The sequence below is a fragment of the Rhea pennata genome, chromosome 1 (assembly GCF_028389875.1).
Source record: "Rhea pennata isolate bPtePen1 chromosome 1, bPtePen1.pri, whole genome shotgun sequence".
Taxonomy (NCBI): domain Eukaryota; kingdom Metazoa; phylum Chordata; class Aves; order Rheiformes; family Rheidae; genus Rhea; species Rhea pennata.
The window spans coordinates 214,426,345-214,450,265 of record NC_084663.1 but is presented as its reverse complement, the minus strand read 5'-3'; the positions used below and the strand labels follow the sequence as shown (position 1 = coordinate 214,450,265).

Below are 23,921 nucleotides of genomic sequence, written 5' to 3'. Positions count from 1 at the left end.
GCCAGACGTGCCAGCGCTTGGCCCGGAAGCCAAACACAGTGCTGGTCCCTGGCAAGCTGGCGGATGCTACAGCGTGGGAGGTTAAAACCTGATTTGTATTTTCCCCCCTTTTAAGCTTGCATATGTTCTTGTATAAAAAAAAAAAAAAAGATGCTGTTGACCTTGGCAGGCCACGTGAGGCCGGCCCGTAAATGGGATTTGTAGCACTGTTGCAAAAATCACATTACTGGCAATTATTGGAAGACTTGCTGCAGCTTATAAGAGCCTGTGCTTTCGCCTCACCCCGAAGAGCGGCGCGCGTTTAGCGTTCAAAACTCGTCCGTCTGCCTTGGCCGCGTCACGCGTCGCTTTGCTCCGAGCATCAATATTTGTCATGACGTAACTCGTCCGGCAAAACTTGCGAGGTATTTTCTTTTACTGAGCTACAAATAAGAAAACGGCCCGGAGCATTTGCTATCTCTGTCTCTATTTGACCTGCTACAACAACGTGTACCGAGCTGCAGGAATCAGTGTCCCACCGCATGCCCAGCTGGCTGCTTTCTGATACAACGCAGAATCTTGGGAAGAAATACAACTTTTTTTTTGGTTCCACTCTAGATGGCAAAAAGTTAACTGTTATTTTGCATTCATGCCGTGCGTCTGTTACGCATTAACATAATCGAGAAGCCTTCGTGTTGCCTGGAGGACAGCAAATATACTGCAACTCTTCCGTAATTTCTTCAAGAGGAAGGAGAAATAACGTAACGTTCGTATAGCGCAGGCGTAGCGCTTGCAAAGTTACAGATAACGTTCGCACTTGGTACGTTAATGGTGAACGTGCAGCTGGATGCTTTTCGTGGGGAAGGATATGGTTTCTTTCAGCTGTTAGGTTACTGGTTCGTATTCGAGCCTGACCGGCCTGACGTTTCGGGCCCTGTGGATCGCCAGACACCGCTGCTGGGTGGATCTTCTCGGTGCTTCAGCAGACTCTTCTGCCAGTGACTTGCCGTGAAGATTTTACCTTTTTTAGCTCCTACACCCAAATCAGATTTGAACTGGTTTGGTATAAATGTGTCTTCTGTTGTCCGTAAGGTCTCGGCGTGTTCTCAGAGTAGATGGAGCAAAGGGCTTCTGGGCACTGAGGCTGCTTCTGGTGTTGAATCTCTCTTGCATATACACAAGATAAATGAGACGCGTAAATGCCATATTAACATCTTCTTCATATGCTTAATCAAGCTATCCTGTCGCTTTTTAACGTGCATTTATTCTTCTGTTGGTTCTCTTTTTTATTGCGCCTTTGACAGAACCGTGGCCCAGGCCCGTGTTCTTTGCTTAGACTGTCTTTTGGCACCAGACCATGTGCAGAGAGCGCTTTATGAGACAAACTGCTGCGTTTTTTGCATCATTAACACTGTTTTCCCTCTGCGTGTGTGCCGACTTTGCAAATGATTCCATTGAAAGAATATTTTTGAGCAGCCCACACACTGAAAAATTAAAAAGTATTTTTTCCTCCTCTTGTTGGAAAACCAGATGTTTTACAAACCAGGATTTCTAGATATGTGTGATCCATTAATTTCCACGGCGTTGCGTACGGCTGTCAGCTGAGCGTTCGGCTTTGGCTCCGGGCAAGCAGGCGATGCACAGTGAAAGCTAGTTAAAAAACTGGGGGAACCCCCCCCCACACACACAAATTTGCCTTAATTATAGCTAATCATTAATATAGCAAAGCATTAGCTAGGTAGGATGGCAGTTTTTTTTTTTTTTTACAGCAGCATCCGTGTATGGATGGATGGATGTAAACCGTACTTGAACGAAAAAACGAGCGGGAGAAACTCGTACGAGTTCCAGAGACCCCGCGGAGGAATTACAACGTAGAAACGAACGGGGAGCGGGAGCTGGCCAGGCGCCGCGCCGTCCTGCCCCGGGCAGAGGGGAGCGAGCCGCTCCGGAGCCGCGGCGGCGTCGAGCCGCCCCGCAGCGTCTCGCCGGTCCTCCTGCCTCGATTTATCGGCCGCGCCGTTTTCACGAAGGGCGAAGGTGAAGACGGCAGCTGCGTAGCAGCGCTGCCGTTGATTGGAAGGACTTGCCTCTTTTCACATGAGATAAAATGTTTATTCAAAATTTAATCCAGGCACAGGGCCAAAGTACAGCACACGTCAACGTTGCCCAAACTACGTTTATAGAAACTTGTATTTTTCCAGCAGATTGACTTCAGTTTTTATTTAGACATTTATAGCTAGTTTTTAATCACAATTCTGTGCCTGAAGAATTTTTTTTTTTAATAAACTGCAGCAAATGTATTGTGCAGAGTACGCCAGATGGAAGACTGATTTTTTTTTTTTATTATTACTTTTTTCCCCAAGTATTTCCCTGCAGCTTTGTTGTGTAACTTGTGGTCATAGGTGCATTGGTCTTTTAATAGCATAAATCCTCAGTGTGTCTCTCTTTTTTTCCCCTTCTTTTCTTTTTTCCATCAAACTATATGTTGTTGCTATTAAATAACATCTTTGAAGTACATTAGCCGCTGTTTCAGATCTTGTATTAAAAATATATATAACTATCCAACAGTTGAGCCGCAGCCTCCAATATTTTTTTTACAATAATGTATTTAAAATACAGGTGCCTGTTCTTGAATCAAGAAATACAGCTGAACTATTAAGATGTGGATTGATTACAGCTCTGATTCTTTTCCTTCCACGTTTGCTTTGTTTGACTGCTTTTCTGATGTAACTTGAGACTCGTATGGTAAATGTTATTTATTGATGGTCTCCCGCTTATTTTTTCAGGAAAAAACTTGCATTGTATCATTGTTCAGTTACCAATATTTCAATAACTGTAAATAGTTAAAATTGCTGAAGACTACTAGTCAATTCATTTTTGTCTACTGTTGTCTCTTCACTGATTTTTACTTCGTAATATGACAAATTTAATTTGTTTTAACAGATTAATGCCGATGCAGAAAAGGAGGAAGGTGAAGAGTTTGAAGACAGCATGGATGTCTTTGATGACAGCAGTTCTAGTCCTTCTGGTACTCTAAGAAATTATCCTCTGACCTGCAAAGTTGTTTATTCCTATAAGGTTTGTATTTTTTGTCAAAATTTCTGTCGGATTATAAGATTAATTTTGTAACAAGCAAATAATAGATGCAACTATGCCTGTGGAGTTTTGTCCAAGTTAGAACCTTAACATTTGGCTCCACAACTGTGCAAATTAAACGTGTCTATCATCTAGTTAGGCAAAACTGCAAAGGTATGAAATTCTTGAAGTCCCTACCGGAACGGAAGCACGTGGAGACGGCCCTGTCTGACTTCAAGGAGACCGTCTGCCGTCAGGAGACGTTTTAATTTTTGTCACTGAGTCAGGGTGTCTGTATTAGAAACGCCCGGTCGGCGCAGGCATGCTTGTGCGCCGCCCGACAAAGCCGCTCTTTGTATCGTTGTAGCGAAACCGCCGTTCGCGGGTTAAAGCCTCGCTGACAAACTGCATTCACGCTGCTGGCTAGCACCAGTAGGTCTGTAAATCACACCGCTTCAGTAGCCAGAGCTACTCACGGATACGGTCTTAGAGCATGGAGTAATTAGGGCTGCAAAAGGAAATAGGCTTGGACGTGCTGGTTGGTATTCAGGGTGCTTCCTTCTGTCCTCTTGACTGAAAAAGGCCTTTTGAGTATCGGCAGTTGTACGGAAGAACCTTTATTAGGGAGTTTTGAAGTATACTGCGTCAGAAATTTTGCAGGGTTTTAACATCATCAGTTTTAACGAACGTCAGGATGACAGAGTTCCTTACCCTGTCTGTCCCTTGCACCTGAAAGCGCTTCTCTTGTGTGGTCTTCCTCTTACACGCTTTAGGCTTCTCAGCCGGATGAACTGACCATAGAGGAGCACGAGGTATTGGAGGTTATTGAAGATGGAGATATGGAAGACTGGGTAAAGGTACTGTTTTCTGAACTCAGTTTCTTTTCACTGTCACGTTTTGAAACAGCACTTGGGAGAGGAAAAAGTATTTGGCTTGTTCTAAGAGAAGTATGCGAAGGCAGAGTGCATTTTGTGTCTCATTCACAGGCGCGCAATAAGGCAGGTCAGGTGGGTTATGTTCCAGAGAAGTACCTGCAGTTCCCAACGTCCAGCAGCCTGCTGAGCATGCTGCAGTCCCTGGCGGCGCTGGATAGTCGGTCGCACACCTCGAACAATTCAACTGAGGCTGACCTCGTCTCGGGCAACCTGAACGGAGACTCCAGCGGTAAATACCGTCAAATAGTCTGTTCGGTTTGTTTGCGAAAGAACTCCGTGGCTCGACTTGGGTGGCGGAGCGTGAGAATTTCTCGTATTTGGCATGTGACTGAGTGCAGCTCTTCTATCTCGTATCACGAATCTGTGTAATTTACCTGGATATCTCATGGATTTGAGATTAATATTAAGATAAAAACTAAAATAATTCGAGCAATTATGTACAGTACTTTTTTTTTTGAAACTAATGCCGTTTATGCTTTTTTTCTTTCTCCCATTCTTCAGTCTGTTTTGTAAAAGCACTTTATGATTATGAGGGCCAGACAGATGACGAGCTGTCCTTCCCTGAAGGAGCAATCATCCGCATCTTGAACAAGGAGAATCAAGATGACGATGGCTTTTGGGAAGGGGAATTCAATGGCCGTGTTGGGGTGTTCCCATCTGTATTAGTTGAAGAACTTACAGCCTCAGAAAATGGAGAGACTCCGTGGATTGGAGATATTCAGGTATGTGAAAAGTTAAAGTGCATGTTTTCATGGCTGGTACCAGTTTGTTAGAACATTTTCCTGTAAGAAACTGAGTTTCTGCTGGCTCACCCTTTTCTTTCAGTGATGAGCTTTGACAAACTCCAGCTTTTTCTTTGGCTATTAGTGTAGTAGATATTATGAAAATGTGACACAAGATAACAAAAGAAATTAGGAGATTTTGCAAGGCTGCAAAGATCTGCCTCTTCTTTGGAAAAAAAAAGAAAATCAGAACGAGTTTAAGAAGAAAAATCCTGAGTGCATACCTTTTTGTTCTTACCTAGCCTAATAATTATCCAGCGATATATTTTGGCAAATATAATGCAAATATAACAGATCTGTGAATAGAAGAAAATGATTGGGCAGAAGGAAATGAACCAAAGGACAAAAATTCACAGTCTAATTCCTGTAATTAATTTATGGCATATACTGAGAGATCAGAGCCTGGCAAAAAGAGAATTATAGGCTCTTTTAATCCTAATTTAATATTTTCATACTTAAATCTGTTCTGTATCTTCTTAATTTTTGAAGGGCAGAATATTGTAGGATATGCCATTACAATAACTCATTCTATTACAATAGCCTCGTTTCGGTACAGTTCTGTAAACCTTATATCACAATAGAAAACTGGACATGTTTTCATCTGTAATTGTGGTGCTAGCCAGTGGTGTTCCACGTTTCCTACAAAGTAATTTCTGCAGTATTTTTATTCGTCCATTTGGGAAGACGACCATGAAAACTGAGAAGTATCTTCAGCTACGTTCCCGGATGCGCAGCTGTGATAAAATTCAGGAGCTGAACATTGGATGTGTGTTTGTGGAGAGGCATACTTGGCCAGATGAATGGTTTTGGATAACCTTCAAAAAGTCTGTCTAAATTATATCTGGGAAAGGATGAAAATTTTGCTCAGTGGCAACCTATGATTTAAAAATCACCGTCACTGTTGGATATCTTGGCTTTCTCCCTCAAACGTAGCTGACAGCAATTTTATCTGGCAGATAGTTTTTCGCTAGAGGAAAGCTACTAGCATAGAAATGTGTCGGATGACTTATTTCGTCTTGGAGGACAGCTTTCCGCAGCGTCTCCCTCTTTTGAACGCAGGTGTCCCCAACTCCGAAGCCCAACAACGCCGTGCCGCCGCTGCCGCTGTACGACCAGCCGCCCGCCAGTCCGTACCATAGCCCTGATAAAAGAGGTTCCCAGTACTTTCCCAGATCGCCATCAACTAACGGTGAGGAAATCTGTGGTAATGAGCATTTCAGCCAGATGCTTAATTTAAGATGTTTGTGTTTCAGACGGGGGGAGGAAAAAAAGCCTTTCTCTGCAGCGTAAAGCTAACTCAGCAATACCAGATGGCCTGTTCATGGTGGATTGCTTAATCTTTCAGAAAACAGCTTCGGTTCAGAGTCTCCGGGATTCTCACAGCCTCCGCGACTCCCTCCTGAAACTTCTTATGGCAAACTGCGACCTGTAAGTTTGAAATACTGCTGTGTTTATTGATTCTGCAATGTTATCAAGCCAGGTCGTATCACCAGTCCGGGCAAATCAGGATAGGTACGCTGAAAGCTGTGGAATTCTGCTGACACAGCTCCTGATAATTTGGCTCTCTGTGTTCTGCAAATCCAATTACCAAGTATGAAAACACAGTTTCTCAGAAGAACAGCTCAAGGAAAGATGTGTTTGCTCCTCGTTGGTTATACCATAGATGCGTCAAAAAGCTATAGAACATGAGAGCTGTATGAGATAAGTAAACACTGGGACAAAACAAAGCTGCTCTTGTTTGAACAGTAACTCGTTGTGTTTAAAGATGACCTTGAGTCTCCTCTGTCCCCTGTCGTTTTAGCTAACCTGCCTGTCTTTATCTACCTTTATAGCTTTAATATCTCTGTGTCTCTGTGTGAGGCATATGAATCATGAAATCTCACCAGGGAGGAAATTTTTACATCTCTAGTGATGATAAAAAAAAAAAAAAAAAAAAAAAGACTTCACTTTCTAATCTTGCAGTGCTTTCTTCAAGCTTTGGGAGATTGTTTCTGTTCCTGCAGGCCTGTAATACCCCCTAAAGGGAACTAAAAAAGAGGCGCTAAATAAATGCTAGAACAGTTTGGTCACCTGATCTTTTTTCCTGGAGATTGTGTTGTCAGCTGCACAATGTGTCGGCGGACAATTCTGCTTGCCAGCAGTTTGACATAACGTTTGCAACATTTAGGGCTAAGTTTGTTTTAAAACCCCCTGATTTGAGTGTTTCAGATTAAAATCTGTCAGTGATAAGATCCTTTGGTTTGTGATGTCTTTGCTGCCTAAAAAGAGATGTTTTGCCCCCCAAATATTTTTTTTGATCTATTAGAACTTTCCAAATCCATCTGCCAGCATTAATTGTAAAATGAAGTTCTGGAGATTTCAAAGCCCTAAATCAAATCCTACTAAGATTCGAACAGCTGGATTTTCCTGCATTCTCGATGAATAATAAAGTTGCAGAAAACATGTATTTAGCATGACGGTTGTCTGACTAAACCAAGCCAGGATTTTGTCTTTATGCAGCTGAATCCCTCTTGTTCACATCAGTAGAGCCCACAGGTTTCTCTGCTCTTACGTGCCAAGGCTGAATATTCGCTGAGTTGACCCTATTCATTGAAATATGCAACGCAGAGATAGTGCTGCATGATTAAGTACTGAAGTATTGATCAGAGAAGTTGCACGTTAACTTATTCCTGTTTTAAAAACACTGTGAAGTTTGCTATGATATTGCTGGAATACAGCTGGAAGCTCCAGTTCTGGCTGGGGTTGCACAGCTATTCCATGCCCGGCAGGTGATGTTTTTCGTAGCAAGTCACTGTGGTGTCTTGCGAAAACTTCGTAAAAATTCTGCGTGAAATGCTGTTAAAGCTTGATTGCAATGCTCCAGCTTTACTGATGTGTCAGAGTACGAAAATAGCATCAGATTTCAGCTGTCTGTCACCAAGGTCAGTTATTGATTAAACGAGGAACCTGCTTATATGCAACACGACGTTCCTTCTTGGGGATTCCAGCCCACCCGGGTTCCAGGCAAGAGTGGCATCAGCTTCCGGCACTTCATGGGGAGTCCAGAGTTCCTCTCGGTTTATCTGCCAGAGTTTTCATTGATACAGGCAGAATAAAAAGCTTGTTTTGCTCAATATATTTGCATTCTCATGACTACTAGTCATCCTGGAGAAAAGTCATGTAAAAGTGGTGGCTCTTAATTTTTACTTGTTTTTTTAATCATTAAAAGAACTGATGGCTTAATTGTATTTCTTGGCTAATGTCAGAGATAACTGGACCAGAGTTCAGCTGGTTGCTCACTATAGCTACGTTAATACAGTATCTGTGTGTTTGCAGCTTCTCGGGGGGTGTGCTCAAAGTCTCAGCTTTAGTCTGGTCAGGCTTTGAAATTTTGACCGTTTTCTGATGAATCCGTGCTGGTTCTGGCTGTTCCAGGTGCGAGCAGCTCCGCCGCCCCCTACGCAGCATCATCGCCGGACGACAGAGAAGATAGAGGACGTGGAAATTACTCTGGTGTAACGATTGGACTAGTTCAGTAGTAGTGCTACAATCAAGGCCAAACGCGGTATTTGGTCGATCTCGTTTTTAGGCACCTTTGCATGATGAAGACTTTTCCTAGAGCAAGAGATAGGAAGGATTTTATGTGACAGTGACATGGTGGACTCCTTCCCACAGTCATGAATATTTTGTGCCTTTTTTTTTGTTTTGATTTGTATATATCATTCTTCCTCTAGCACAAACCAAGATGGGCCAAACAGCGAGCAGAGGATCGCCTTGGAGCAGGTTTCTCTCTTGGCTGAAGATGGTCAATTTTTATATGGAGGCTTAGGAAAGAGCCTCGTTCATGCAAGTTAGTCATAGCATACTTATATCACGTGCATTAGTACAGTATATTACTGTTGCCATAGGAATGTGTTAAGATTGTCAATTCTTCAAGTAGCATTACTTGTCTGATTAGGTATTAATCAGATCTTACAGAATGAAAAAGGGAACCGAAAAATAAGTATAAGGAGAGGCTGGCTCCTCTTTTATCCCCTTGAAGAAGGAAGAAAAAGGAAAATAATCTTATAAGGAAAAGTGATGCAGATCATATGGCGTTAATTACATTAATGCACACCTCTTCGATAATTAACAATTAAACAGAACTAAATGTTCTTTGTATTAATATTTATGCAGTACATTTAGTAATAGAGGATCTAATATGGAGGTGCTGAATTAGTAGCAACATCTTGTTCCATAGCATAAACCAACTGGTAGAAAAGTAAGTGAGATTTTGTCTAGATCTGGAAATTGAGCTTCATTTTTTTTTTCTTAGCAGATTTTGGCTTTTTGATTTTTTTTTTTAAGTATTTGGGTCACTCTTATCCCAGTTATTGCCTGTACTTTATTATCCAACATTAGCAGTATATCTTTGTCACCAGAACATCTGGCTAGAGTTAGAAGTTACATTTAGAATATTTACATGCATTATATAGTTTTTGCATTGGATGGTCCTGTAGCATTTTCCCATGCAAAGCCCATTAACTAGCCAAATCTGGAGAACCAAGAAAATCTCTGGTTTATACCAAGCCTTCAGACCACCTCTGTGGCCAAGAGTAACATAACAGACTATGCTCTCAAATTACTCTTAGGCACAAAATAGAGAGTGAAAGAATTTCAAAGCTAATTTTAAATCAGAGATCTCTGAAAAGGAAACCGCTTTCTTTTATTCACGTGAAAGAGAAAAGAAGAGGGTATTCCGAGTTGTAACCTGAAGAAGAATGGTCAGAGCAGAGGGAAAAAGTGACGAGATTTTTCACTAAATTATTCTCAGAAGAGCAATATCCATCAGATCAAAGCTTCAGTTAGAAAGCATCACAAATTTGTTGTTTTTAAGCTGTTATATGGGTTATGTTGAATGCGCTCTTATGTGCTCACCTTTTTTTTCCTACGCCAGTACATTTTCTACCTTTAGTTTACTAACAAGGGCTATTTTTGAGGCTGCATTTACAAAAATCATCTAACAAGATTTTATCATAAACTTTGCACATACTTGTAAATCCCAACTCAAGCTGGGTCTCTGAAACATTCGCCTTTGCCAATCTCCTTTCCCAGTGGGATCTTTAACCAAGAGTGGGGCTGTTTGAAGAGAAAAAAATTCATTGATCAGTTATGAAATCAGTGACTGTCCAATGAAGAGTCTTTTCCATATTTTTTCATTCTTTTGCACCTCTTGTCCTGTTGATCTGTTTGAGGTCTTTTTATGTGTTTATCAAACTTGTTCTTAAGTTTAAAAAAAGAGACGTTTTTAAAAAGATGTAACTGTTTGCAGAAATTTTGAAAGCTTCACAATGCAGAAGAAAAGCAAGCGTTGCCATAACGTTCATGTTCAATTTCTTTGGCCAGTTTTTCTGTGTCCTTCATGCCTGGACTTTCAAAATTCAGAAAGTGTTATTTAAAGTCTCTTTAGTTGTATTTTAAAATATTTTCTGTAAGAGCTGCTAATTTTATTTAAAAAAAAAAGAAGAAAAGTTGTAAAAATATGCCTCCTTTTTAACTATGATTTCTTCATACAGGGCATGTATTCGACGTATCATCGTGTACAGCGTCAGTACACTGAAAGCATAGGTGCAAATGCTTTCTTTATATTGGCTGTAAAAAGTTTGTATTTATTATGTATAAAAAGTTGAATAATAAAAAAGTGGAACTAAATCCCACGAGGTTGCCTTGCTGTAGAGCGCTGCCGCGTTTGTGGGGAGACGTCAGCAGAAGATTTACTCTGGGCTCAGCTCCGTAACACAGAGGGAACTTTGCATTTGAGCATAAAGCTGTAAAGGAGGTTTTGGGGGCATCATTTTCACGCTTTATTCTTTTACAGAGGAATCTGAATCTCCTGCTCAAGAAAACACTTAGGCACATACTGAAAGTGATCTTACGTCAGCGTGGTATTTAGGCGAGGAACAACATTGCGTGAAAAATGGAGAGCCGGTAACAAAGCTTCGATCGTGAAAACAATTGAATATCCTGAATATGCAGTTCGGAGGGCGGCGCGGAGAAGGGAGGGGGCTGAGATGATGGCTCCTGAGCGCGCCTGCCCCGTTAGCGGGGCCGATTCGCCGGACTGCGCGAGGAGCGTTTCCGCGGCGCCGCAGACCTCGCGAGCTTTCAGACGCCTGCACGCTCCGGGTTTCCGAGTTATTTTCTGACAGCGCGCTGGATCGGCCCTTGTGTGACCAGCGCCTTGCTTTGCTAATTTTAGTTTCTCAAAGGTAAGCGCTTTTTTTTTTTTTTTTTTTTTTTTTTTTGCATTAGGAGCTAAAAGATACGTGAGCTCTGCGTGTTGACGTGCTCCCGATTTTCGCTTTGTTTGGAGTTTGGGCTGTATTTTTCGCTGCTCCGAAATCCCGGTGCAGCCGGGCTGGCCTCCGGCGTTGCTGCGGTGCTAGGCTGGGTCTTTAATCTTTGATTTCCAGTGTTCACGCCAAACTGTTATACAGGCTTTCATCTTTTTTTTTTTTTTTTTTTTTTTTCTCCTGAACTCCTGCAGCCTCTTCCTTAGAGAAATCCCATTTTCCCCTGCTTTTTATATACATTCGCAGTGCTCCTCCAAAAATTACTGTCCTGTCTTGCTGCTTTGACTGCTTTGTCCTTTTCTTTTAGCATCTTGCTCTTTTCATCCTGCATCACACACAAACCTCTTTGGCTTGCAACTCTTTTCACTGTCAGCATCGCTTACAGATGATGCTAATTCCATAGATTCACCAGTAATGTCCCTTGCTATTTCTTCCATTTTTTTTTCACAGCCTCCCTTCGTGCCTTGTCTACTTTTTGTTGCACCCCCCTCCTGAGAAGCAGTGCCGCGATGGCACGGATAGCGACCACGCTGCGACCACGCCGTTCTTGCCAGCAGCGCGAAGGTGACTTATTTCCGTGAAAATCTCGCCCCCCCGGGGGGCGTTAGAGCCCCGAGCGCTGCCGTTGGCCGGCGAGCGGGGAGAGCTGTGGTGGCTTCAACCGCACGTGGCGGTCCTTCAGAGTCAGAAAGGCGCTGAGTAAAAAAGAAAGGGGAAAAAAATGCTAAATTTTTGACATTTAGAGCAGCAGCAGGTGGAACGTGGCCAGCGCAGAGATTGCACGTTCGGGCCCTGGGAGAGTTCGCCGCAGAGCTCCCGGGTTTCTAATGGAGGCAGGATTTCCGCAGGTGAACCTGGTTCTCCCCCTTCGCAGAGCGGCAGCGAGCCCGCAGCTGGCCGCAGGCCGCGGGGCTCGGGAGCGTGGTTTACCTGAACGCGAGGAGATCGCGTCGAGGCCTTGCTTCGTTTCCCGGGAGCGTCCAGAGAAACGCAGACGTGTAGCTGTGTTCTTTTTCCCATATAACACAAATACCTCTCACTGTCCATAAAAAGAGAACGAAAACCGCATTGCCTTCTGCAAAAGAAAGGATCTTTTGCGTCTCTGCACATAAGAAGCTGCTCAGAGGAGAGGCTGCTCTGCAACTTGCACTTTTTTCGCCGCTCGATCTTCCAGCAAGGTCCCTATAATTAACGACCTACAAATCTCAGCGGCGGAGCAGCAGACGGAGCAGGAAAAATACTTGAATTGGCCTTTCCTTACAGGAAGGCTCCCAAGAAGCTTGGGAGGGGAGAAGGTGTTGCTCTGGATGGAGACCTGTTTCCCCATCTTTTCTCCCATTTGCAGATCTGATGCCGTACGTAAAACTGGTGGAAGGGAGAGAAGGAAGTGGTGCTGCCTCCAGCTATCGTCTGACCAGTTCTCTTCCGGAGTGAGCTGGGAGATACTGGGACCTTAGCTCAAGGCTCACGGAGAGGTTGGAGAGAGTGAGTGATCAAAGGCAAGAAAACTTAACCCAACTCAGGGAGGCAGCAAGTAAGCCAGTAAAAAACGCAGCTCGGGAAATGCTGACGTGCTTACACCACCGAGCAGTTCCCTACTCGAGGCGTTCCCCGAGGGGGCTGAGGAGCACAAACCTGGCAGAAGGATCGCTCTAGCGAGTGAGCCTCTGCATTGCAGAAGCGCAGGTCATTTCAACCGGAAAATAAAAGCGCCGCAGTGATCTCAGGGCGGCGCAGGGGAAAGTAAGGGGAAAAAAAAAAAATCTGGTTGGTTAGCGGAGCCGAATTGCAGTAACCAGCTGACATCTGCAGTGAGTAACTGTCGGTTCGCAGCGAGGAAGGGATGCTGGTAGATGTGTGCGTAAACGTGCAGTCACTCACCACTCGAACGGCCCCGGAGTCCGGGCACGGCTGGGCTGCGAGCGCACTTGCCTGCCCTAACGGGAGGAAACTGCCGGCAGCTGGTACCCGTGCCGGAATGTGCTCTAAATCCCCGGGGGAAACGTAGCCCTCTTCTCTCCCCGTTCTTCCTCCAGAAATAAACCCTGGAATTATTTTTATCTGCAGCAGCCCAAGATCTCACTCGGCGGCCGGCGTCCCGCTGCGCGGTGCTGCCATTCTGCCGGCCGGGGGGCTGCCGGGGCCGCTGGAGCTGGCGCGCTGCGGGAGGATGCTGGTGCCGGCCTTGCCCGAGAGCGTGGTGGAGCTCGGGGACGCTCAGGCTGTTAATTTGGGCAGCCTGGCACTAAAGCTCCTCCCTACCGCCGGCTGCAGGAGCTCCCACTTGCTCTGGACGCTGTGAAAAGGAGGAGAGGGGCAAAGCTGAGCGGGCGGGAGGACAAGCTTTCCGCCCTCGCTCGGCCGTGCGTGGCCCGGGGGCGTCCCCGGGGCGCTGCTGGCCCCGGGGGGAGCCCTCCCTGCCCAAGGAGCTGCAGCTCCGGGCCGTCCTCCCCGCCAGCGGAGCGGCGGCAGGGGGTTCGAGCCGGGCCCCCGCGCCGCCGGCGGGGAGGCAGCGCTGGGCGGGCTGGGGCCGCGCGGCCGGCTCGCGGGGCAGCCGCGCTCTCACCGTCGGCTCAGAGCCATCCTCCAGCTGGGCTCGCCGTCGGGGCTGGCGGCGCCGTAGGCGCCCAGCTGCTCTTCCTCGGCCGGCCCCTCCTGCTCTTCCTCCTCGCCGCAGGGCAGGTCCAAGAGCTCTGCCTTCTCCTTTTGCTGCCGACAAAGCAGTGCCGGAGGCTGAGGCTCCCCCGGGAAGAGCGAGGACTAACAGCAAGGGAAGAGCCCGGAGACGCTGCCCCGGGGGAGCTCCCCGGGGATGGGGTTGGCCAAGGCTCTTTGCTGCCCGAGCCCCGCTGCCGTGCCCCGGGGTGACGGCAGGGAGGCGAGAGGGGCGCCGGGCGGGGGAGCGCCGCGGCGGCCGGCGCGCCGAGTCCGTGGTACCTACCAGCTGCTTCTCGGCCTCCTGCCACTGCTGCTCCATCTTGTGCAGCAGCTGCTGGTGGGCAAGGAGCGTCTCGCCGAGCTCCTGCAGCAGGGCGAGAGCGAGAGCCCCCGGCTGAGAGCGGCTGCAGCGAGAGCCTGGCCTGTGCCCGGCACGGGGCGGGTGACGGGCGCCCTCGGTGGCGTCGCCCGGCTGGGGGATCGGCGCCGCGCCCGTGCCGAGCGGAGGCGCCGCGCTGTGCCGCGCCGCCTGGGTGCACGCGAGCGTCCGTGCGCTGGGGCGAGCGCGGGCGCCGGGCGCCTCTCCTACCTGGAGGTGCTGCCTCTGCTGCTCGCAGTCGGGCCGAGGGGCTGGCACGAGAGCTGCCTCCTGCCGCTGGGCGGGCGAAGGAGCGTCCGCGGCTGGCTCAGAGGCCTGAGGAAGGAGAAAACGTGCTGCCGACACTGGACACGACATCGCAAAGTCAAGGCAGGGCCAGAGTGGCAAAAAAACATGTTCTCCAGGAGATGCCCGTGGTGGTGGAGCGGTTCCCAGCTGTGCTGGTCATCTGCAGCTCTGCCCTTCCCGCAGGACGTTGAACCGATGCCCCTGCCAGGGCTCGAGGGCACGCAGAGGCCCTCAGAAGAGCAAGCGAGAGGCTCGCCGTGCGCGCCTGCCCCCGGCAAAGCCCGGCCTGGCTGGGACCCTGCAGTGCCCGGCTGCCGGGACACTGGTGGGAGGGAGCTGGGAGAGCTGCGGCGGGTGGCAGCGCCAAGTGCTCTGCCCAGGAGCGGGAGCCCAGGATCTAGGACGCTGGGGTTGGTGGTGTGAGCCCTGGGGGGGGGGGGGGTCCCCATCTCCAGCAGCTCACCTCTTGAGCCTGTGTCTTCTTGAAGACGCTTGCCGAGGCTTCAAGCCTGCTGGCAAGGTCCATTTCTGGAAGGGAAAGGCAGAAGGTGAGGAGAGACCTCCGACACCACCAGGACTTGGCCGCGGATGGGGCTGCCTCTGGCAAAGCCCTCGAGGAGAGCGGGAGGGACATGACCGTTCCGGCCTGCTCTTGGCAGCCCCTCTCTCCTCCCTGGCAGTCCCTGCTGCCCAGGGGGACGAGGGTGTTCTCCACCCTTGCCCTGGGAGCAAGGAAGGCCAGTGCCAACCGCACAGCCAGGCCACCGGGCTTCGGCTTGGTGTCGAGCCAGGGGCACCGCACAGCTCCCTGTTCCCACCCCCCGGCCGCCCACCTGGAGCTCCAGAAGCTCCGCTCTGCCCAAGGAGCTTCGCCCTCGGGCCGATCCCATCACAGGCGCTTTGCTCTGTGCGTCGACGGGAGCCCGACCCGGCTGTGCACGAGAGCTCCCCGCGCAGCCCTGCCGCCCTACCCCACGAGATGGCTTCGTTCATGTAGGCAGCCAGGTCCTTCACATATCTGGTGATGTAGCAGACGGCTGCCTCCACGGCCTCGTCGCAGCTGGGCTCGGTGGAATGCCCTTCTGCCGCGGGAGGCCGTTCTGCGCCCCGGGGCGACGACGAAGATGGGAGAAGGGGAGAAATCGCCTGAGTGGTGCTCCTGCCCAGCACGGCCAGCACCCACCACGCTCTCCAAGCGTTCCCCGAGGCCTGGGGCAGGCAGGCGAAGCCCAGCAGCAGGGAGGACGCTGCGTCCCCGCGGGGCTGCCCCTGCCCGCCCCGGCTGCCCCCGGGCTGCCTGGCAGGCCGCTCCGGACGCCCCCGAGCAGGTCAGCGCCGGCTGCCCCCAGCCTTGCTGCCCGGGAGCTCGGGGCTTACCCATCTCGGGGATCTCCTTGCCGGACAGCACCTCGGCTTTGCCAGGACAGGAGAGCTCTTCATCCAAGCTGTCCTGGGCCTTTGGGGACAAGGGCGGAGAGGAGAGGGGCTCAGCGCGGAGGGCAGGGATGCTGAGGGAGGCCGGTGGGCCTGCCCGGCCGGGGGATGGACGGCCCGGGCTGCCGGGGCCGGGGTGCCGGTGCTCGGCGCCTGCGCGGCGCGGCCCCCGCTGCGGTGGGGGGAGCCGGGGCCCCGTGGGAAGGCAGCCTGGGCACGGCCGCTTCCCACCCTCCGAGCCTTCGGGACGGAGCTGCCCGGTGCCGCGGCTCACCGGGTGCTGGTCCTCCATGGGGCTGGACGGTGCCGCGCCGGCCTGGCTCTTCCTCGAGGCCCACGGGCGCGCTGCGAGGACAGGGCAGGGCAGTGAGCGGGAGGGCGCGGGGGAGCAGGCGCGTCCCGGCCGTGGGGCGCCGCGTGGGGCGGCCGGCGGGTGACCACTTACACAGCAGCGCGGGCGTGCGGGGGCCCATCCTGCCTCGCTGCCTGCTGCCGCCGGGGTCCCGAGCCGGCCCCGGGAGGCCGCCCGAGGGGCAGCGCGGGGCGCTGGTGTCCTCCTGCCCCGGCAGCAGCCCCGCGTGCCCTGATGGTGCTGGCGCGGGGGCTCCGGCGGGCGCCCGGCCCGGCGAGGGGTCCCCAGGGCCGCGCGGGGCCTCGTCGGCTCCAGGGGCTTTCTCGGCCCCGCCGGAGGCGCGCGGCTGCCGCGGAGGATGGAGCCAGGCCAGGAGGCAGGTCAGGCCCCAGAGATGGGCCCTCGCGGCCCCGGGCGCCGGCAGCCCGTCCTCGGCGGTGCGGCCGGAGCGCCGGCACGGCAGCGCGGCGATGGCAGCGGCTAGGCTCCCGCCGCGCAGCTCCCACCGCCGGTGCCGCCAGGGCAGCGGGAAGCGCCGGCCCTGCGGCGGGTCGCTCCTGCTGCCGCCCCCTCGCAGCATGGCCGCGGCCGGCCTCGAGGGGGAAGGCGAGCGGGGCAGGCGCTGCTCCGGGTCACAGGTGTGCCGAGGAGCGAGCTCTCTCGGCAGCACGTTGCTCCGGGTCACAGGTGTGCAGAGGAGCGAGCTCTCTCAGCAGCACCCAACTCCTCGGTCGCCCGAGGAGTGCGGAAGCTTCCCCAGGAGCTCCCGGCAACGCTTCCGAGGCCACTGTGACCCGCCGAGGTGGGAGGGAGCAAAGGCTCCTGGGACACCCCGGCACCCACCAACGGTCCCCGGGGCGGGGACGGGCCGGCGGGATGCTCCAGCGGGGTCCGGCGCCCCTGCGAGTCTCGGGGCGTCCCTGGTGGCCGAGGTCCCGCGCGTCCCGTCCTCCGTCTGCGCCCCGGGCGCTGGGTTGTGGCCAGGCACGGCCCTGTGTTAGATGGTCCCCGCGGTGCCACCGTGTCCCACGGCTCTGCTCCGGCTCGGACAGGGCAGGAAGGACACTCGGACGCTGCCCCACTGCTGGCACCCGTCCTCCGTGCTCATCCCCGTCACCCACGGGGAGATCCAGGAGCGGTGACTGGTTCTCCCACGTGGGAGACGGACACTCGGTGGATTTTTCTCATAGTTCTCCTCATCTCACTGTGCCTGTTAGTACAGACATGTATTTCTACAGCTGAATGCAGACTTCATGCAAGAAGTGTCTGCTGCGTGCATGGGCTTCCCGCTCGCTCGCTCAGGGACACCCGTGTACACACCCTCTGCCTCGGAAAGGCTGGAGATGAGAAATATAGGAAGGCAGAAGTAACCCAGGAGGCAAATCCACACCTTGGTTCTGTGCCTCAGTTTCCCCTTTGCAAAACCAAACGAGAGACACGAGCCCTACAGGTGCTGCACAGCTCCAGGGGGGACTGCGAGAGCCTCCCCGGAGTTGCACTGCATACCTAGGTGAATCCCTATAGTAAGGTGCGATAGGTTTTGAAGTCACAGTATTGATCCAGCAGACAGTCGAAGGCATCGCAGTAGTTGCACACGTCACATAACCAGGAGGAAAACTGTCTGTGAGCAGGCAGAGGGAGCGTGGGGCAGGAGAGGCCAGTTTTGCGGGGCTCCGGGCTCTGTGTAAACAGCTGCCAACACGGTGCGGCCAGAGCACCACTCTCCTGCTCGATGCTGCCTTTCACCCGAATGGGAAGTAGTTACCCTTCCAAAATTATTATTTATACTTTGTACTGGCTTTCTGCTCTTTACACTCCCGCCTACTCATTTGGGCAAATGGATCTGCTTCCTGCCCCGTACTGCTGATTTTTCAGTCTTACATTTAATCACCTGAACCTGGAAGCATCAGAGCAGACCAGGGCCCTGCAGCTCCCTGTTGGCCCTAAGCAACCCTCTGGGACTTGCAGAAAGAGAGCCTAAATACGCTGAGGTCTGGGCTATCAGCACTGCAAGTCTTCCACCAAGATCACTGCCGGCAGCTCCTCAGCCCTGGTTAAGGCCAGACCTGGCGAGTCGCAGTGCGCAGGACCCAGCCCTGGGGCGGCTCTTCCTTGCTGCGGACGGCAATCGTGGCAGGACAGAGCAGGTCTCCAGAGCACGCAGTATCGAACTGCAGGGCAAGCGAGTTAGAGGTGGGAATTACAGCAGATCCAGACGGATTTTGCAAAAAGCAGCTGTGCTAGACAGGGCTGAGCTTACAGTGAACAACGCGTGCAAAGTTCCCAGTTCAGGGGACACGACGCCCACCAGCAATGAGGTAGGAGAAGTGGTGAGAAGGACACCAGAACGGGACATCTTCATCGCTGAGGGGTGTTTTTGCCATGCTGGAATTAGTTCATGCAATGACAGGCTCGACACCAAGCCCAAGCCCGGTGGCCTGGCTGTGCGGTTGCCGCTGGCCTTCCTTGCTCCCAGGGCAAGGGTGGAGAACACCCTCGTCCCCCTGGGCAGCAGGGACTGCCAGGGAGGAGAGAGGGGCTGCCAAGAGCAGGCCGGAACGGTCATGTCCCTCCCGCTCTCCTCGAGGGCTTTGCCAGAGGCAGCCCCATCCGCGGGCAAGTCCTGGTGGTGTCGGAGGTCTCTCCTCACCTTCTGCCTTTCCCTTCCAGAAATGGACCTTGCCAGCAGGCTTGAAGCCTCGGCAAGCGTCTTCAAGAAGACACAGGCTCAAGAGGTGAGCTGCTGGAGATGGGGACCCCCCCCCCAGGGCTCACACCACCAACCCCAGCGTCCTAGATCCTGGGCTCCCGCTCCTGGGCAGAGCACTTGGCGCTGCCACCCGCCGCAGCTCTCCCAGCTCCCTCCCACCAGTGTCCCGGCAGCCGGGCACTGCAGGGTCCCAGCCAGGCCGGGCTTTGCCGGGGGCAGGCGCGCACGGCGAGCCTCTCGCTTGCTCTTCTGAGGGCCTCTGCGTGCCCTCGAGCCCTGGCAGGGGCATCGGTTCAACGTCCTGTGGGAAGGGCAGAGCTGCAGATGACCAGCACAGCTGGGAACCGCTCCACCACCACGGGCATCTCCTGGAGAACGTTTTTTTGCCACTCTGGCCCTGCCTTGACTTTGCGATGTCGTGTCCAGTGTCGGCAGCACGTTTTCTCCTTCCTCAGGCCTCTGAGCCAGCCGCGGACGCTCCTTCGCCCGCCCAGCGGCAGGAGGCAGCTCTCGTGTCAGGCCTTCAGCCTGCCTTTTTTGTTTTATTTAACCTCCAACCTGCAAGCTAAGAGCCAGAGGCTGTTTCTCCAGCTACTCTGGTTCTTCTTGCACCTAAATATATCATTTCAGACAATAATGTCTCTGGATTCGATGCAAATGGAAATACCAATCGGGGCTTACTTTGCAGATTTGGATTTGAATATCCTCTAACATTTGTAATGACCATTACTGCTTCAGAGCAGGATACCAAGAGATGGGGGAGCCTGTTGATCCTTGGGCGTCTCCTGAGTGTTGCCGGGAGAAATCCTGCTCCTGAAACCAGTGACTGGATCATTACTACGTTCTGCGTAAGGCCGCTAACAAGGGTCCTTGCTCCACGGTCACCGCTAAGCAGCTGGAGCAGCTTCCTGCGCTGATCACTAGGGTACGACGCGGTGCGGAGGAAGGACGTTAGCGAGACGCACGCAGAACGGCCCTGAGCAAGGAAAAGACAACGGCGATGCGACGCTGGACTGGGGAAACTGGGAGCAGGGGTCCTACTGGCAGCTCTCCCGTTAACCGGCTGCGTTGCTCTAGACAAATTCTGTATCTTCTCTGTGCAACATTACTGGAAGATTTACCTTCAGCAAAGATAAACCTGTAAAATTATCAGGTTGTGTGATGAAGTATCCTTCTATTTTGAAATTTTTTGTGCTCCAGCCCTGAATTTTCTCTGTTTTTAATGGAGTGGTTTGGTTTAGATCTTTGTGTTTCAATGCAAATTCAAGAGCAGTTGCTGTGAGGTTTGCCTCTGCTCCTGTGCAGTTAATTTTGTCTACTGCAATTGCTTCTCCTTTTTCCGTTGTTTATTGAAAGACAAATGAATTTCCAGGTCTTGTTGCTTTGGGAGCGCTGACGGCAGCTTTTTTAAATCCCATAGCACAGCTGTTTTGCTCAGCTGAATCCTGCAGAGTGGGCCAAATTCAGCTCCACCTCTGTGTCCTGGGCAGACGACTGTGATAATTAATTTCTCTAACACCGGCGCCTCCCCCCTGCTTTATAATATGGGGCAGCGAGGGGGTTAAGGCCCTCCATCTGTGGGCACCACCATGCTCAGGCAAGAGGGCTTCTAGTGTGGACACAAAACAGCAACAACCTTGAATTAACTTGCTGAGTAAATTTGGATTATGAGACATGAGAGGCTGATAGCTTAAAATTATAGTTACAGCGTTTTTTTAGAAACTGTTCTTAATTTCATGTCCTGCTTTTAAGGAGGACCTCCTTGATCTCTGAAAAATGAGGATGTAATCCACTGCATTACATGTTTTTTCTATTTGTGCTCTTTGGGGTGGTTGTCCCAGGCTTACTGCTTCTGTGGAGCGAGCAGAATTGGCTTTAAAAGAGGAGACCTGGCATTTTTCTCAGAAATGAGACGACAAAAATTGCTGCTCCTTAAGAAGAAGAAAGGGCTGCTCCATACCAGCAGCAAAAGAAGAGAAGTGACAAAGAGGGGGCTGTGGCTGAAGAATGCGAGTGGTTAGTATTAGAGCTAGAAGCCAGCGGGTTTGGATGCCAGAAAAAAAAATTACAAGGAGGAAAACTTCTGGCAGAGCTTTGGAAGAAAGACCCAGGGAAGCTGTGAGCACTTGGACTTCCCAGAAGCTTCAGTGAAAGGCTCTAAGCAGCTGTGTTTGGACATGTGCACCAGAAGAGCAGAGGGAAAGCCAGACGATGGTTGCTCCGTTAAGGCATGAAGGTGATAGCAGGCTTTCTGAGGCCACGGTTCAGTGATAAGTCCGTAATACAAAGTACAGACAAACTTCTGCTGCCGGTTTAGATGCATCTGGTAAATTCTGACAGGTTCATTTTTGTACCAGATCAGGTGCTACCTGTGTTGCTCTAACTATATGCCAAATGGGGCATCGTGTGTCTTCTCCCAGGCTGCACGGACACAGAAAGCTGGCCTAGGTCGTCGCTGATTCAGCAGAGACTTTGTGTTGGTGGACATCTGGGCAGTGCCCAGGTCTGGCATTAGTATATGTGGAATGAAAATGCAAAGTTGGGAAGGCATTAAAAGATTTTTCTAATGAAGCAGACTTTGTTAGGAAATGCTGATTTGGCAAACCCGGGAAAAAGATCTGTCACTAAACCAAAATGCTTCAGTGTTTCAACTGTCTGCTTTGAAATTTCCAGGAGGAGTCTACCAAACCCGGCCAGGTTTTCTCCCGGCTTTCCTGGGGAGTATTGCTGGGAAGTTTTGTCTTCCCGAGGACCTGATGCTAGTAAACCCTTGAATCCCCACGCGTGCTGTGATGCTGCTGAGAGCTCCCAGGCTTCATTTGAAGGTCAAGGAGCATCACAGCTGCAGACTGCTCATATGGAGCTGGATGCCTGTGAAGCACAAGTGTAGACAAGGACTTGCACAGGGCCAAGAGACCTTTGATATCTAGCTGGGCTTGAGAGTTGCTGGGCTTCGCTGTTGGCAGGGTCTTCTTCCTAACTCCAGGCATCAAGGGACTCTTTCGGGATGTAGCATCCAGCATTCAGTGTATCCACCTCTGTCTGAGTTCTTTCAAAAGAATTGTGTTGCCAGAGTTGTAACAGAAAACAGTGTTTTCACAGAATCACAGAATGGTTGAGGTCTGAAGGGGCCTTTAGAGATCATCTAGTCCAACCCCCTTGCTCAAGCAGGGTCACCTGGAGCAGGTTGCCAGGACTCTGCACAACTGGATTCCAAATAAGAAACTACAGATGTGTTTTTTCATACGTTAGGGTTTTGATCCAAATAGAAATGCCACATTTCAAGCACCTCTAGTGAAAAGCCTGTGTGTCTCTGAAACAGAAACCCGCTGCAATACAGGACCCAGCGCCGGGAGCCGTCAAGTTGAAAGACTAAAATAGGAAGCGCTGAAAACTTGGCTCAGAATCACACTCGAGGGATTGCAGGCGAGGAGCGAGGTGGCGGGATGAGAGGGGAAAGGCTGCATCGATAAATCCACAGCTGTGATCTCTGCTTCAATCCGGCCCTCGCCGCTTGCATTCATCGTGCCAGCGACTGCCGCGGGCTTCGCGGGGCCGGATAAATCGACGCTGCTTCCCCCAGCTGATGTTGCCACCGCCCGGCCCTTGCAACAGAGCGCCGCGTTGGGAGCGAAAGGACTAACTGCCTGACAGTTAATATTCCTGGAAAGGAAGCCAGCATCATCACGCCCAGCGCTCAGACTACCACAAATGGTTGTCGAGGTCAGTGCGAATTATCACCCAAGGACGCTGACAGGGCGCGATTCGCTCTCGGATAACGCGGGGGATCGCGTGTTAATTCAGCTGCCTGAGCTGTTATGACTAACAGCGGAGAGCTGCTGCTGCTGCTGCTTTTGAAATTACCCGACTGAGCTAATCCGAGGATGAGGAGACGATTTATTGATTTGAAGTCCCAGCCAGACGTCGACGGAGATAATTCTAGCATGTTAAGTGTATTATTCCTACAGAAAAGCAGGCTTGGTAAACACTTTGCATTTATTTATTAGCTCTTGCAAAACAGTTGTGTTCTACTGCAGCTTGAATGTTTTATTTAGAGATGTGAATAGCTGCCATACTGAAAATAAGAGCTTTCTGGATGGCAATCACCTGGTATTTTTGCTGAAACTGCTCATTTTCCAAAGCAAATAGCCACTCACAAGTGCTAACACTGGTTTGAGCTCGTCCTTTCTTTAGAGCTATTTTTAAAAGATCAAAACCAAGAGGAGGCACTAAGTTGAAGGCTCTGCTTTTGCATTCTGCTCAGGTGTCTTTCCCCCCCTTCATGGGTCTCTTGCAAGGCAGCTTCTGAGGCCTCTGGTTAATGTCCTAGAAAATAACCTTGTGCTTAAACCAACAGCCGTTTGATCGCTCTTGCTCGCTTGTTGTTTCTTGGGGGTTGCCTGCAGGAGCTTGACAACATGAAAACCAGGTTGTGGTAAGGCTGTTCGGGAGCAGCTCCTGCCCCGTCCTGAGCTGAGGAGTATTTGTGCCCACGCCGCTTTGGTTTTCACACGGTCTGGCAAACCATGGGTTATTTAAAAAAAAAAAAATCATATGTACATATTCCGGAGGGCAGACTAGGACCTGAGACCCAGCTGGCAATCGGGCCTTGGAGAGGGTTTTGCCCCATTAGTGCTCAGCCTGTCCTCGTGCCAACGGCCATTAGGAAGAACTGCAGGATGGAGGTCAGCCAAGTCGAGATCGCTTAAGCGTCCCCGAGGAGCGCTGGTGTTGGATTACACGAGAAATGATTCCGTGACTTTGATGCCTTCATATTCATTTTCTGCATTGCAAAACAGCTCTGCGTCCCCTCGAGAGGAGGCGGCGTGAAGCCTTCTGAGGCCCGGCTCTGGGACCGGGGCTGGAGACCTGCGCTTCCTTTGACTCCTGCCCCAACGCCTCCTCCTCCTCCTCCCAGACGGACGGCTCCGGAGAGAAGCGCAGAGCGTTGTCGCTGGGATCTCGGGGACGGAGGGAGCGTTGCTGGTTTCTGGTGCTTTAAGGCCTCGCAGATTATC

At 51.1% G+C, this 23,921-nt stretch overlaps 1 protein-coding gene across 1 annotated transcript in view; it reads left to right on the top strand.

The window, feature by feature from the left end:
* Window positions 1-10,441, top strand: part of FCHSD2 (FCH and double SH3 domains 2) — a 140,850-nt gene extending 130,409 nt beyond the window's left edge. Inside the window, exons 14-20 of the mRNA XM_062578343.1 lie at window positions 2,923-3,057; window positions 3,828-3,911; window positions 4,041-4,218; window positions 4,491-4,711; window positions 5,831-5,960; window positions 6,117-6,199; window positions 8,186-10,441. Of these exons, the coding sequence (XP_062434327.1) occupies window positions 2,923-3,057; window positions 3,828-3,911; window positions 4,041-4,218; window positions 4,491-4,711; window positions 5,831-5,960; window positions 6,117-6,199; window positions 8,186-8,269 (915 nt within the window). The 3' untranslated portion in view covers window positions 8,270-10,441. The remainder of the gene's footprint in view (window positions 1-2,922; window positions 3,058-3,827; window positions 3,912-4,040; window positions 4,219-4,490; window positions 4,712-5,830; window positions 5,961-6,116; window positions 6,200-8,185) is intronic.
* Window positions 10,442-23,921: the final 13,480 nt, after the last annotated feature.